Source organism: Choloepus didactylus, chromosome 15 (genome assembly GCF_015220235.1).
Source record: "Choloepus didactylus isolate mChoDid1 chromosome 15, mChoDid1.pri, whole genome shotgun sequence".
In the NCBI taxonomy this organism is placed as follows: domain Eukaryota; kingdom Metazoa; phylum Chordata; class Mammalia; order Pilosa; family Megalonychidae; genus Choloepus; species Choloepus didactylus.
The window spans coordinates 34381755-34396585 of NC_051321.1; the positions used below are offsets into that span (position 1 = coordinate 34381755).

The window sequence follows — 14831 nt, forward strand, 5'->3', positions numbered from 1 at the left end:
GCTGGGGCACCGGGGGCTGGCAGCCCCGGAGTTCGGGAGCTGGGGCATGAGATGGGATGGGGGAGGGGAAGTGGATTTCGGGGAGCCCCGGGGGAGGGGGGGTCTCGCCTAAAGGCCGGGGGCTAAGGGCCGTGGTGGGGGAGTGGGGTGGGGGGGGCTGGAGGCGGCAGCGGCTGAGGGAGCCGTGGAGCCGAGGAGCTACCCAGTCATTTTTATATCTTCTTTGGCTCTGGCACATCATTTTATTAGTGACTGGTACTGCATTTTCCTCCCTTCCTTTCCTACTTCCATGGACTTTGTGCTAAGTGCTATGCAGAATGCAAAGATGAGTTTAGTATAATTTTAAGGAACTAAGAGTTCCAATAGTTAATTGCTAAAACTTAGATAAATTTAGCCAAGAGGAGTAGAGCAAGTTCTGGAAACCCCTTCTAAAATAATGGAGCTTAGGCTTTATTTGCTGTGTCCTACAGTAATACTTCTCAGACTTTAAATATGAATATGAATCATCTGGGATATTGTTAAACCATAGGAATCTAATTGATAGGTGTGGGGTGGGGCCTGAGATTCTGCATCAGATATATAGTGAACTTTTAACAAATAGAGGAACTAATTGTATGAAATAACTTGGAGCTGGCAAATTATTTATATTAAATATAAATATCAAAGATAAATAATACGGAGTTCTCTAATTTCCAATTTTTAGCTTCACTGAGAATGGAATAGGAAGTGTATTTAAGTTAGTATTAGTGGTTTATTTAGCCATTAATTTTTTGATATTGCTAGGAATTTTGTTATTATATATACCCTAACTAATTATTACAACAACCCTGTAAGTTAGATTATTGTTCCTACTTTAGAGATAAATTGAGGTTCAGAGAAGTTAACTTCCTTTAAGGCTACTTAAGAAATAGTAAATTGGGGATGTCAAAGCTCATTCTCTTTCCACTGTAGTAAGATGCCTTCCTAAGATTGTTTTCTTCAGAAATGGGTTTTATATGAAGGTTAAAAATGTCTTATGGAACCCTTTAAAAGAATGTATATGGTTCTCTATATGGAAAAATTTAGACCGATTAGCTTTGTGACGCTTTACTGTATGGAGTTATGTAATACTTAGAGTGGTATTGAAAGGAAGAGTAGGTGTCTATGTTTGTGTTGGAATATGTATACTTTTCTTAGATGAGATAAAATCTTGTAAGGAGATATTTCTTCCTCTATAACATAAGGGGCCTGACCTAGATGATCTCTAAGATCTTTTTAAGCCCAAATATTCCATGATGCATGTGACTGTTTTTCTGTTTTTAAAAACTGATTTGGAATAGGTAGGGATTTAAAACATTTCCACCAGCAGATGGCACTCCAGCATTTCTACAGCTTGCAACCCTTAGCTAGGCTCTTAGAAACTAGGCAAAAACTGGAGACACATAAAAAGGAAAAAAAAATAGTATATCAAAATATGAAATATTTCCGTCGTAATTGTGTAAAATTACATATGTATCAAGTAATAGACCCCTATTTAACAAATTAGTATAAAGTCATAATCCCTTACAGTACTCTACAGTGCCTTTTACCAAACATATCAAGTGGATTTTTGAGTATTTGTATTTCCTGGCTAGACTGTGAGGTTTCCAAGGACAAGGAAGTTCTTGTTCATCTTTGGATTGCAAAGATGGGTGGGGGGACACAATGCCTAGTCCACAGTCGCTACTCAATAAAGATTTGGTTCCACTTTTATTTTTTTCTTTCATCAGTTACTTTATAGACATCAATTCTCATGTGTCTGATGTATGTCCTCTGATATTTTTGTATTCTTGTAAAATATAGTTTCATGTGTGTGTTTAATTTGCACTAATGTTGTGCTATAGGTCTCACTGTTTTTCTCACATATTATCATATTAAAAACCTGTTCATGCTGTTGTATATACATCTAGTTCTTTGCTTCTGACTGTTGCCCTCCTCATTTTACCTGTCCATTTATCTTATGATAGATTCCTAGGTGCCTCTGATTCCTCGCTATTAAAATCAGTGTTTTACTGATCATCCGCATTCAGGTCTCGTTATGAGTCTTTTGTGAGTTACTTGGGGATTTAGGCCCAGTAATGGAATTGCTGGACTTAGACAGGCACATACTTAATTTCACTAAATATTACAGGTCATCATCCAGAATGTCTCTATCAGTTTACATTCCCACCAGCATGCAAGAAGGTTCCTATCTCCTTACATCCATAATTACTGTTATCCAATATTTCACATTTTGCCAATCAGATGGCATAAAGTGAACACATTTCTGTTACTGTTATCCAATATTTCACATTTTGCCAATCAGCTGGCATAAAGTGAATACATTTCTTGAATGAAAGAATTATCAGTTGAGACTCAATTAAAGGATGTATTTACTTGTTTAATTTTCTCAAATTATTTTCATTTCTACCTGAAAGGGAAAGACATTAGGTATTTAAACATAGGAAATAGGATTTTATTGTGCTGGCCAGGCTTTAGAAAATCAAAAGGAATTTAAAATTTAAGTGTCTGACAGAAAATAAATATATTTCCTAAGTGTCATTAGCACATCGATGCTTCTCTGTTACCAAAAGGACTAGAAGAATTGGAAAAATTTTGATGAGAGCTAAGGCTGGTAAGGTTTAGCATCACTTGCATTGAACCAGGAAGGACTTGAGTTTGCTTATGTTAGGACAAAATTACTCCAAAGAATTAAGGATCTTGATGTTAATGAAACAGCTCTCAAGGAATTTTCAGTAACAAACGTGCCAAAAGCATAGTCCAGTTATCAGTCAGTAGAGTTGGCTTTAATCTCAAGTTCTTTAAGAGACAGCACTTTGAACTTTTTGACTTTAAATTTTCTTACCTAAATTATGAGGATAAAGCCTGTCATCCATCCTTTGAGCATACATGTAAGTTATTTGCATAGTATTTAGAAACCTTAGGTTTCTAGTGAATGATTTCTTCTATCCTATCTGCAAATTTATATTATGAATTTATTTCCACCATGAAACCCAACTAGAGAAAAGGAAACTGACTTTTATTCTGTAGCAACTATGTGCCAGGTACTAAAAAGACACATTACTCATTTAATTCTCACAACAATAGGCTGGGGGACATATACGTATGCCTATTTTATAGATGGGGAAATTGGGGCTCAGCAAGGGTAAATAATTTGTTCAACAAAGGTCACATTAGCAGATAGTGGATTGTGAACTGGATTTTAATCAAGGTCTACTGGAGTGCAAATCCCATGCTTTTTCCAGTACAACATGATGTTTTTCAAGACTTAACTGAATGTACAAAATGCAAAATGGGATGGTAAAAATAGACTCTTCAATGGACATGAATAAGACATGAATAATTTTAATCCATTTTTCTATTACTTGGCTTTCCACCTATAGCAATCCCTCAAATAACTGTCATCCCTATCCTGAAACATGCTAAGGGATTTCAAACTGAGCTTATTAGAGTCAACAACATTTATTATGGTTATGATCTTTCCCTCATAAGTTCACTTCTTGTTGGTAGCAATGGGGACAAAGACCATCCAGCCATAGTCTCCTTATATGATGAAGTGGAAAATCATAGAGTTATAAATTCCTTTCCCCCTTAACGTTCCATATGCTCCTCCTTAGCTCCTCCAGGCAGTACAGAGATAGTCTCTGATGACTGAATAACACACTTTGTAATCAGGGTGCCCCACCACTCTCCTTTGCCCGTTCCTGTTTCCTCTCTCTTAGTGGAAAATTGAAGGAAACATATAAAACCTACTGAACTTTTCTTCCTTTTTTAGATACTAATCAAAGTCAGAAAAGCCTGCATGGTTAATGTATATAGTATGGAGTCATTTGATTACTACCATTTATTGACATTATATTAGATAGAACTGAACTTTTGGTTCAACCAAAAACTTGATGGTTCAAGTTCATCACTAAGTCATTATGCATAACTTAATTCTTAACTCAGAATTAATTCTTAACTCAGTCATCAACTAAGGGATGTATTTGTCACAAGTGTGGGAAAGAGGGAATAAAGAATGAACTATAAATAGCACAATTGTACAGTAGTTTAGAATTATAAAGCACTTCCTTCGTATGTAACCTTATTTAATTCTTACTCTACTCCTGGAAATTATATTAATTTTACAGAATAGGCACCTGAGGCTTAGAGCACTTAAAAAAATTTACGCAAGGTTGCAAAGCTAGTATGTGGTAAACTCAAGACTCAAACCTAGGACTTCCAACTCATAGTCCAAGGTTCTTTCTACTATACACTGAAAAGTTAAGAGGGGTTTGCAATATTTTAGCCACTTGCAGTAGAGTGTGGTGGTTAAGAATACAAACAGGTTTTGGAGTCAGGCGGCACTGAATTTCAGTCCTGTTCTGCTACTTACTAGCTATATACTGTGAGAAAGTTGCTTAATATCTGAGTCTCAATTTTCTTACATGTTTCTACCTCTCACATTATTTGATAACCCTGAGCACTGTGCCTAGACCATAACATCCCAATAAATAGTGGTCAACAAGAATAAGTACACAAGCAGTGATGAGACAGTGGACTGCCTGCTATCATCTTCATGCTTCCCAGAACCAGTTATGGTAGAAAGATTTTTTTTTTTACTATTAGCCAGTTAGATATAGTTCTGTAAGAAGGGGACAATGGGCATGGAGCTAATTATGGCTTTCAATATTTAATAGTCAATGAGTTTGTGATAGGCTGAACGTGATAAAAAGATGTAAGATGAGTCAAATTACTGTCATCAACACTATCATCATTAAAATACACGCACATCTTGCAGCAACACTGTATGCCACAAAATAGAATGTGGCTATAAATACAGTAGTACCAGCCACCCGTGCTAGGATCTATATTAGTCACTGATATATTTTCACTGGTCTGAGATGAAATGATAATAATATAGTGATTTTTCATAAAGCTAAATGTATTTGGTTTAAATACCTGCTCTTTATTCTGACATATCATTTCAACTTTTATGGATTTTAAAATGTTCTTTTATTTTGGCAATAGTGATAAGTAGTTGATAGATTTTAAGGTCCTTACTAGACAAAATGAAAAGTTGGCAAACATATGTCCTCCGCACTACTAATGTTTATTATATAATCCCAAAGTCTAGAAATCACTGAACCAGTTAATCTTCGTTTTCTTATGGTTCTGAGAATCTAGGCTCCTAGATAGCAAAGGAATTTATGTATAAGAACTGTTCGACAGATGCCAAGGAGAGTATTTCTAAAGAGACTTCAATGCATCCAGTTTCTAATAGTTCATATTTTATACTGAGGCCCAGTTCTTATCTCCTAGGAAATGACACTGTAAGAACAGAGATGTAGATTGTTGTTACCCAGCACACATAAGATAGGATAGAAACATCAAACTAACATAAAGATTTATAATGAGCTACTTGCAGCATATAATTTAGGATTAGATTTAATTTAGGGAGCCAAAAGCCATGATAGGGGAGGATTGGAAAGAAGAGCTCTTGAGATCTATTCCCAAACAGACCAAAGGGCCAAACAACCAGGTCATCTCTGAGTCTACCAGTGCTATCTGGAACTCCTTAAATGTTATCGAATTACTTTCTTTGCCTGATGTCCTGAGGCTTGCCATGATTATAGAATTTCAATGGTTAGACTAGAGAGATGATTTTCATCAGAAATTAAGAAAACAAATGCTTTGTTTTGTTGGGTTTGAAAACGTTTAAACCCTGGTTAAAGTAACAAGGCCACCAAACTATTACAAAATAGTTGGATCAGTAAACAAAAATTAGGCATAAAATTCATAATGAAGCAATTCTCCTAACACCCAAGTTCATCCTTAGTCACAGGAGTAGATATTTTTGAAGGGTACATTAACTTTATAGATATCTAGAGGGTAAGTGATTTCTTTATTTGATTCAAATGGTCTTCCACTGGTCCCAATTAACATGGTTTCTAAAAATGCATTTGCTTGTAAGTCAGGGAATGCCTAAACATTCTTTTAATTTTGAATACAGCAAATTAACTAATGGCTTCTGAACTTGCAAGATAAGTATTTCCTGAAGGAGATGACCAGGAGAATTGCTAATAACTGGGAAAACAAATTACTGAACAAAAGCCCAAAACCAAACGACTTACTGTGACAAAAATAACTTGTTTTTATTCCTCATATTCTTCTTGAGAGCAGAATATGATTTCAGTGTGTTGGGCATAATTTGATTTACCATTAATTTATTTCATAGTCATTTATTGAGTTCCTACCAAGTGCTTGTGTCTGAGGATAAAAAGGTAAAAAAGTCTTTGTCCACCAGGCTGTCACAGCTTCTAGGAGGTACCAATACACATAATACAATAATTTCTGCTGGGATTTACATATTATGTGCCCCCCCCCCCCACATTTTAAAGGATCTAGGTGTGTTAGAAATTTTCAGAAACTGAAGGAAGAGGGCCTTAGAGCTGCAGCCTATATCTAATACTTCAGTATGTAATATCTTGTTTTTTAAATGATCTTTAAATGATATGACTTAGATTTTCTGTCTCCTTTGGCCTCATTTTATGCAGTCCTACTTCTAGAAGGCACTTCTACTCTAGCCCAAATCAACCACTGCTTTTCCTGGTTGCTGAGGTTGGTAGGGAGAGGCTTCTCCGGAAACCTCAGCTGAGGTTCAGATTCTTTAATCCCATCAGGAAATGGAGAGGAAGACAGGTTGCCATTTTAGTGTTTGCAGGGCTCTGAGACCGCTCCTTTTGCGTCCACCTCTGGGGAAAACCTTTGCTCTGCGTTTTAGGGTTTTGCCTGCTTGATACCTAGGAGGCCATGGGAAGTTCATATGTACCTATACTGTTAGAAAGTAGATCTCTCCATCTGCCAAGTAGATGGCCCATTTTGTTCCAGCGAGAAGCTGAAAGCGCGCCCAACCGTGTGACTCCAGCAAATCGTGCCCGGCCTCTTTACCGCGCTATAGGGCCGGACCCTGTGCGTGAACTGCAAGCTGCTGCGCTTGGGGCTCGAGGAGCAGGGGAGGTGCGCTGCGCGGTACCCCGGCTGCTCTCCCGCTTCGTGAGAGCCCGTACGGGCTGACTCTAGTTTTGACTCCGAACCGAGTTTGAAAACCCCGTAGTGTCACACTTCCTCTCCGGTACTATAGAATAGCGCTCTCCTGGCAGGAGGAGATTGACCTTAAGGAGGGGCTGCAGAGACGGCTCTGTGTGCAGTAGCGTCGAGTGGCCAAGCAGTGGCTCATTGGGCGCAGCACCGCCTTAGACTTTTCAAGCACAGACCCGGTCGCTTTGACTTGGCTAAAGCCAGTGCATATTAAAGCCCTCAAGACCGTTTCGCCCCGGCTGCAGACATAGCAGCGCTACAGCGCGGACTGGGCCCTTCTGCTCCCCCGGACGGAGAAGCCCTCTGACCTGGTTACGCTGTGTTTTCCTTTTCGCCACCCTTGGCCCTTTCGAGGTCAGAGGATGCTTCTGTTCTGCTGCCCAGCGCGTTGCTGAGGTCCGGGCTCGTGTCCACGGAATCTCCCTTTCTGCTCTAAGCTTTGGCAAGAATCACAGTCGCCGCCGCAGGACCCCTCTGCAACTTAACCACACTTGTTTTTGCCACTTCAACCCAAAGAAAAGGGCCCAGAGCAGATGAAATGCCAGACGCTGTCAGGACAAACAGCTGCGCGGCGGACGCGGACTAGTTACCTAGCATGTCCGAAACTGGCGCTGGGGCTCTCGGGTCGGGGTCGGAACTTGAACTGCCCACCTCAGAGCATCGCAGGGAATGAAGTAAAAACAAGACGTCCTGCCCGGTACCCGAAACTTTACAACAGTACAGTTTCGAACACTGTCTCAGCTTCCTGACCTTAGAGGGTTAAATCAGGAGGGTACAACGCCACCCCTTCCTCCCACTTCCCGCCTCCCCCCCCCCCTTACCTTTAAAAAGTTAAAAAATGTCAGCAGTCGAAATCTCTTAAAGGGGCGGTGCTGGTGAACGAGTACTCTTGGCACGAGTCGCTGAGAAGGCTGGCTAGGGGCGTGAGTTCGCTCCACCAGCACCAAAACACTGAAAAAAAAAAAAAGCGAGGGGGGGAGGGAAGGGAAAAAAGGGGGGGCAGACAGACACACACTTTAGATAAGGACAATTAGTCACCAGTGAGACCCTTTAGGACGAGAGGTTTAAATCAGAGGGATTTAATGAGGGGGCTCTGTGCCTTCCCTGCAGCCATGCCCTCCAGTAACTCCCGCCCCCCCGCGTGCCTAGCCCCGGTGGCTCTCTTCTTGGCTCTATTGCTCCATCTTTCCCTTTCCTCCCAAGCTGGAGATAGGAGACCCATGCCTGTAGACAGAGCTCCAGGTCTGAAGGAAAAGACCCTGATTCTGCTTGATGTGAGCACCAAGAACCCAGTCAGGACAGTCAATGAGAACTTCCTCTCTCTGCAGCTGGATCCGTCCATCATTCATGATGGCTGGCTCGATTTCTTAAGGTAAGGCAGGGGCTTCGATGGATTTTTTTGTTTTTTTTAGTAATACCCCCCACCCCTTTCTATCCTACTCTGAACCCCCATTCCAAAGGGATAAGAAGAAGAAGAAGAAGAAAAAGAAGAAGAAGAAGAAGAAGAAGAAGCAGCAGCAGCAGCAGCAACTAAGTCAAGCGGATCTCTCAAAGGGAAGAAAGGAGGTTTTCCTCCTCCTGGAATATTTGCTCTGAGGCTGTAACTGGTGATTGAGAAAAGCAGTGTTTTCTATTAAGATGCACATGTTTGCAATGCAGAAGGCATTTCAGAAACTTATCAGTTATGACTGAAAAAATGCCGTGCTTACATATATCCACAATTAGCCTTCCCGTCTCCCCCTGAAAAAGAAACAAGAAGTTCAGGACAGTTACAAAAGCGAAGACAGGGTCTTGAGCAACAAAGACCCGAGAGGAATGGGTGTGTGTGTGTGTGTGTGTGTGTGTGAAAGTGCGTCTGCGTGTGTATCTATGTGTTCAAGTGGGGCTCGCACGAAAGTGGAATTTTCCACTTAAAGATCGTTTCGTCAGTTCTCCCCCACTCCCAGACTGAAAACGAATTTAAGCAGAGGCTTGAGCAATGGACGAGATGGATCAGATTTAAAAATTTTTATTTTATATCCTCCTCTGTCGTTTCTAGGCTTCAGGATTTTGTAAGGCGCGTTTTATAGACGGAATGGCCCCCAGTTCCTCCGCCTCGAATCTCCTGCGGTAACTGCATAGTTTAGTTTTTCTTGAAAGAAAAAAAAAAAAAATCCTCACTCGGGTCATAGCGTATATAGGGGGAATGGAAAGGGTCCTAGAAATACTCGGGGCGGGGTGGGGGGAGGGCGTGTTTCGGAGGTCTGAACCCGGCACCCGCGGATTAACAAACCGGGAGTTTTGTGCTCATGGATTCTCTTTTGCTCTAGGGCTTGGAATCTAACTGGGCTCACCCTCCCCCCGGGTTGTTCCTGTTTAGCAGTTAGGCAGCCGCGATCCTTTCCCATAAGGGGCAGATTTGCGGTGTAAATAAATAAATAAATAAATAGATAACTCTTGGGCAATGTCGAATCCAAGTGTTGAGTTTTAAAAAACCCTCCAAATTGGAGCCTCAGTCGTGGCCTCCCCCAGAGAACCTGGGCGCGCTCAGCCCCACTCCTCTGCCCTGAGGCCGAATCCATTGCGCGCCTTTCGTGAGTATCTTTCACTCACTGCTGAATTGGAGTTTTGATTCTTGGGATGCGCCCGCCCCTCAGCTCTCTGGGTCTCCTCCTGGCCTCGGCGGGGTCTGGGGACGCGGCAGATAGCGGGAGGCGCCATGTGTAGCGCTCCTTCCAAGTAGAGAGAGAGTAACCCAAGGGTTTAAGTCGCTGCAGCCGCCCAGGCCATTTCGGTTCCTGCTGGTGCCTCCGCTGCAAGCGCGGGAAGAGCTCCGCGCGGCCGGGTTTCCTCCTCGAAAGCTCTTCAGTGCAGCGAAGCGCGTCTCTTAAGTGCGTCCGGCTGTGGGGTGTTAGAGGGACTTTACCAGATGCTCGTCCACTTGCATTGCGCTTCTCAAAGCTGCGCAGACTCCTCCGAGTTGACTTTTCTTTCTTTATCTCTCTCTCTTTTTAACCATCCTGTTGGCGCTAAATGCTTGCCTCAGAAATGATTCTGGAACGCGGCTTTTAGGGGAAGAAGCCGTGGCGGGGAGCATTTGCACTGGTTGTATAGACTTCCGGATGGACGGTTGTTGGAAAAGCCGTTTTCCCGGGGCAGGACTCGCGCGGACACCTCATCCGCAGAGCCCGGCTTTTCTATCCGCCGCGGGCCCAAGCGACGTCCTGAATGCCCCCGCGCTGGAACGTGATCCTGGAATCTTGGGCCAAGAGACCCTTTTGGCTCCCGGACTTCTCCGGACGGCCACGTCTCTTCTCAGAAACTCTCCGAAAGAGGAGTCTTCGTTTTTCCTTCTCGTATGCACCTCTGATACTCTTTAGCTTCTCCCTTTGGATTTGGCTTTTCAGAACCTGAACCAGCAAAAGCGTTAAAAATAACTTACAGATTGGAACTCAACAGCTGATCCCTCAGCATTAGCATCATCTGCACTGCTCCTTCTCCACCTCTTCCCGAAGTAGCCGCGTTTGGCTTTTTTATGGAAATCCTGATCTTAAATATATGTAAATGCCATTGTTCTGGTGCTCCGGAGTTTCCTCGACGCGCAGGTTACACACACTTTTCTGCAAACTTAACTTTTCCCCAGTGCTTCACAACGGCCCCAAATGAGGAGGAGAAAAGATGGAGCCCAACTTGGGGTTGGGGGATGATGTTACGTTTCTTGAGATCAGCTGAATTATTCCAGGGACCAAAGAGATACTGTTGGGGGTGGGGGATTCTGTTCTCTGAAAGGCAAGGATTTACCTTGGCAATCTCTCCTGCTGGGAGTTTGGGAGATGGATGCAATTGTTTCAAAGTAGTGGAAAAGGAAAATCAACTTTAGCTTTAAAAACAAAAAAAGTCGGAATCAACTTGACTTCAGGCGCGAGGCCTGGTTTAGGAGAAAGAAGGCAGGTTTAACCTTCTCTACAGAAATTGTGGTACCCTAGTGGCAGAGCCCGGGCTCTTGGTGTAGAAGTTTGGCAGAGGTCGGAGCCCCGCAGTCGGTGCGCTCGCTGCGCATCTCCGCCAAGAGCGCTTTCTGGGCTGTGGCAGAAGCTGAGGAATGGCTCTTTAGCCCCGAGTTCGTAGCAAAAGTGTCCCCTTACCCCGCCCCCGCCCACTGTTAACAAATACAAACTAACACTTTGAAAATCAGTACCTTTGGTGAACAGCATCGGGGGTGTCGGAGGGAGGGGGCCCGCTGTGGTCCGCAGAACGCAGTAGGCGTAGCCCAGGGAGCCGGCGGGCCAAGGGGAAGGCGCACGAGAGTCGCGGCAGAGCGGCCGGGGTCCCGCGCTGACCGCCGGCTGGGGCGGGCACAGAGCCTCTATCCCTGGCCAGGTCGCTGGGGGACTGGGAAGAGGGCCTTGTTCTGTTCTCCGCGCGCTCTCGCCTTTCCCCCGGACCTTTTCCTCTGTGTTTCTCAACCTCTGCAGCTCCAAGCGTCTGGTGACTCTGGCCCGGGGACTTTCGCCCGCCTTTCTGCGCTTCGGGGGCAAAAGGACTGACTTCCTGCAGTTCCAGAATCTGAGGAACCCAGCGAAAAGCCGAGGTGGCCCCGGCCCGGATTACTATCTCAAAAACTACGAGGATGGTGAGAAATTTGAATCCTATTCTTCCTGGGTGGATGGGTGGGTGAAAGTTTGGGGAGCAGGAGCGAGCACCCCGTGTGTGTGTGTGTGTGTGTGTGTGTGTGTGTGTGTGTGTGTGTGCGCCCGTGTGTGTGTGTGTGTGTGTGTGGTGGGGGTGGGGGTGGATTTGGAAGACCCTCTGGTTTAAGCTTTCCTGAGAAGGGGGTAGCTGCGAGTGAGAGGACCCGGGGGTGTGGGACTCCTGACGTGATTACGCAGACTCGCCAGGTTGTCCTTTTCCCAGCAGCCTGCCTTTCGCTGGGCGGCTGAGTCTCCGATGCCGTGAAGTGGTAGCCCACACCGACTAGACTTCTGGCAGGCTGGCTCTGTGGGGAGAAGGTGCAGTGAGTTTCTTGAAACAATTCAGCCAGGCTCATAGGTTACTAAATGATCAGGGTCAGGTTTCATTCCTAAAATTCTAGGAAAGAGTGCTTTATCTTTTTGTAATTTTTGTTTCTTGCCTTCCTGGGATAAGGATACGGAGGGATCCAGCCGTTTTTGAAACTAACTCTAAAGTTTCCTGGGAGAATCCCTTATTGATTGGTCCCTGGTTGGGGAAGATTTTTAAATTTGCAGAGTGGGTTCTCCTTCAGACTGCCTAATCTCAGAATTGCGGTTTTTGTCTATTTTTAAATATTATAAAGAGCTGCCTTCTTTCCTACCAGAATCGGATGAGTTAAGTGTTGAAGGGCTTTGAAAACTGCAAATACTATTCCAATATGAGAGGCCAATCTTTTTAGGTGTGAACAGCCTCATTTTTTAAAAAACCAGGGGTAAGAATGAAAAGGATATTTTAAAAATTTTGTTTAGAGGGTTTGATTTTAATATCTATGAACTTTATGTTAGGTAAAGGGACACACTTTTTTTCAAATTGGCATGGTGGGAATTGGTGGGTCTTCAGCCACTGAAGATGTTTAGATTGGATAGAAGAGGCATTAGTGTCCATTCTTGGTGGGCTATCTCTGCCTTCCTGTCCCCTCTCATAAGTGAGCTAGTTTTATTTTTAAAGGGCTCAGGGCCATGCTTTCAAAGCCTACTGGATTTCGTTACATCTTCTCTTTATAAATCAACAAAACGAGGATATGCCCTTGTATTTTCTGGGGCTTTCACTGAAAGGTTTTGGGATCTATTTCAAGGGTGGCTGGGGAACATTTTTTAAAGTGCCCGAGTGAGGAAGAGGGGATAGCTGAGGCTTCTTGAGTTTGAAACATGAAAAGGACTTATTCTTTCATAGGATTTGCCAAAGCCAGAGGAAATCAGTGCCTAGGTGTTTAAGGCTACATCTTTTCAAAAGACATTGCCATAAAAATGTGGATTGCGAGTGGATTTTGCTGTCACTCAGTGTAAAAAGCTGAAAGATAAAAGATAATCCTAAACAGCAGTTCTGATGGTAATTTGACCCAGAGCCTTATAGCTCCCAGGGTCATTGTCAGCTTTGTGATGAGACTGAAGAAGGGAGATTATTAATGGTATTCCTGATGAAACAGCTCTTCTTCGAATCCATTTGAACTATGTCTTCTTTAGTTCATGGAAAAACTTGTAAGAGTCCCAGTCTTCAATGGGGGGAAAAAGGATCATTGTAATGTTAGGAATTGGCCTTTTTTTCCCAAATTTGTATCTGGGATTATATTATCTATTCATTGAGAACAATGAGAACTGCTTAAAATGAGGGATACAATTTGTTTCCCTTTGTAAAAGGAGAAAGTGACATCATGGGACGAAAGGAAATTGGCAGAAGGCTGTGCCCCGTAAAACTTCATAGAATTAAAAAAATCAGAAATGGAAAAGATCTAAGAGGTCATCTTCAGTCCTCCCACCACTTCAGGGGCCAGTGTAGGATCAGTCCATATGGAATCCTTTCCTTGTTTTGTCCAAGCTCTAAGAATGTATTTTTCACCACTCCTGGGGGAGAGAATTCTTCTATCCCATAGGTTTTTACTGAAATTTTCCCAGTATAAATATTCTCCAAATATTTACAACAATTCCTCTTTCTGTTTTTAAGACATCTACCTTCAAAATAAGTTCTGTCTTTGGTGTGGGTGTCAGCTTCAAAAAAAAAGTTTCTCATAGCTGTTTTTTATCTAGACTACCTGGATTTAATTCTTTTAAAACTTTCTTTAAAGTCAGTCCTTCCAGACTAATCTCTTTTATTGCTTCTAGCTGAACTCCTTTTGATTTATGTCCCCCTGGTAATAAGATGCTCTGAACTATATCAGTATTTGGGGCCTTAGCAGAGTTAAAGAGAGTAGGAATGCCCTATTTCTGCCCTTTGATGCTCACATATCCTTAAATCACCCAGTGTCTGTTGTTGCACGTTGCACTGCAGAATTCAAGGTAAAAATGTTTTTGGTATGGCCTCAGCAATTTTGCAAACATTATAGTTTGGTTGTAACTTTTCACCCAGTGATAATTGTCATCATGAGCATCACAAAATAGGTCTTCTCAGTAAATGGCCCTGTAATAGGCACTTTTAATAAAAGTAATACAGAATAAAAACATATATTTGGGTAATAAGATATACCTATTGACTCAGTATGAAACTGAATGAAATAGTGAAGACAACATGGCATTTGGAGTTAGCCTGCATTGCAGGCCTGGCACTATCACTTATGAATGTGTGGGCCTACGCTTGCTGCTTTTCTTTAACATGTGGATGTTGATAACATCTACTTCACATTGTCTCTGTAAGGGTTTTACGAGGTAATGTGTGTAAAATATTTTGTTACTGTAAAACACTCTATGAAGGTTAAGGATTCTTATTTTTATGAAAGGCATCTTTAGAAAATTTATAACATATATTTAAAACTTTGAAGTGCAATTAAAGAATGTATAAGATTAGGTGAGACCAAAGTTTATCCAGAAGGAAGGAGATAGATTTAAGAAGTTGTTTGAGAGGATTAAGAGAATGTAGGGTAATTATCTTTAAGGAATGGAGGTGGAGAACTAGGTTGGCTTTTTTTTTTTTTTTTTTTTTTTTTTGTAGTCATGGGAGAAGAGACTAATCTTTAATTGTTAAGTACCAACATTTTTAAATGAGCTGATAGTACCAGCTTGGGAAAAATATATTTTTTCAGGGTAATTCAT

The 14831-nt window shown here is 42.4% G+C and overlaps 1 protein-coding gene across 1 annotated transcript in view; it reads left to right on the forward strand.

Annotated features, from left to right (window-relative positions):
- The first annotated feature begins 8180 nt into the window (after positions 1 to 8180).
- Positions 8181 to 14831, forward strand: part of HPSE2 (heparanase 2 (inactive)) — an 859688-nt gene continuing 853037 nt past the window's right edge. Inside the window, exons 1-2 of the mRNA XM_037805037.1 lie at positions 8181 to 8470; positions 11553 to 11710. Of these exons, the coding sequence (XP_037660965.1) occupies positions 8181 to 8470; positions 11553 to 11710 (448 nt within the window). The remainder of the gene's footprint in view (positions 8471 to 11552; positions 11711 to 14831) is intronic.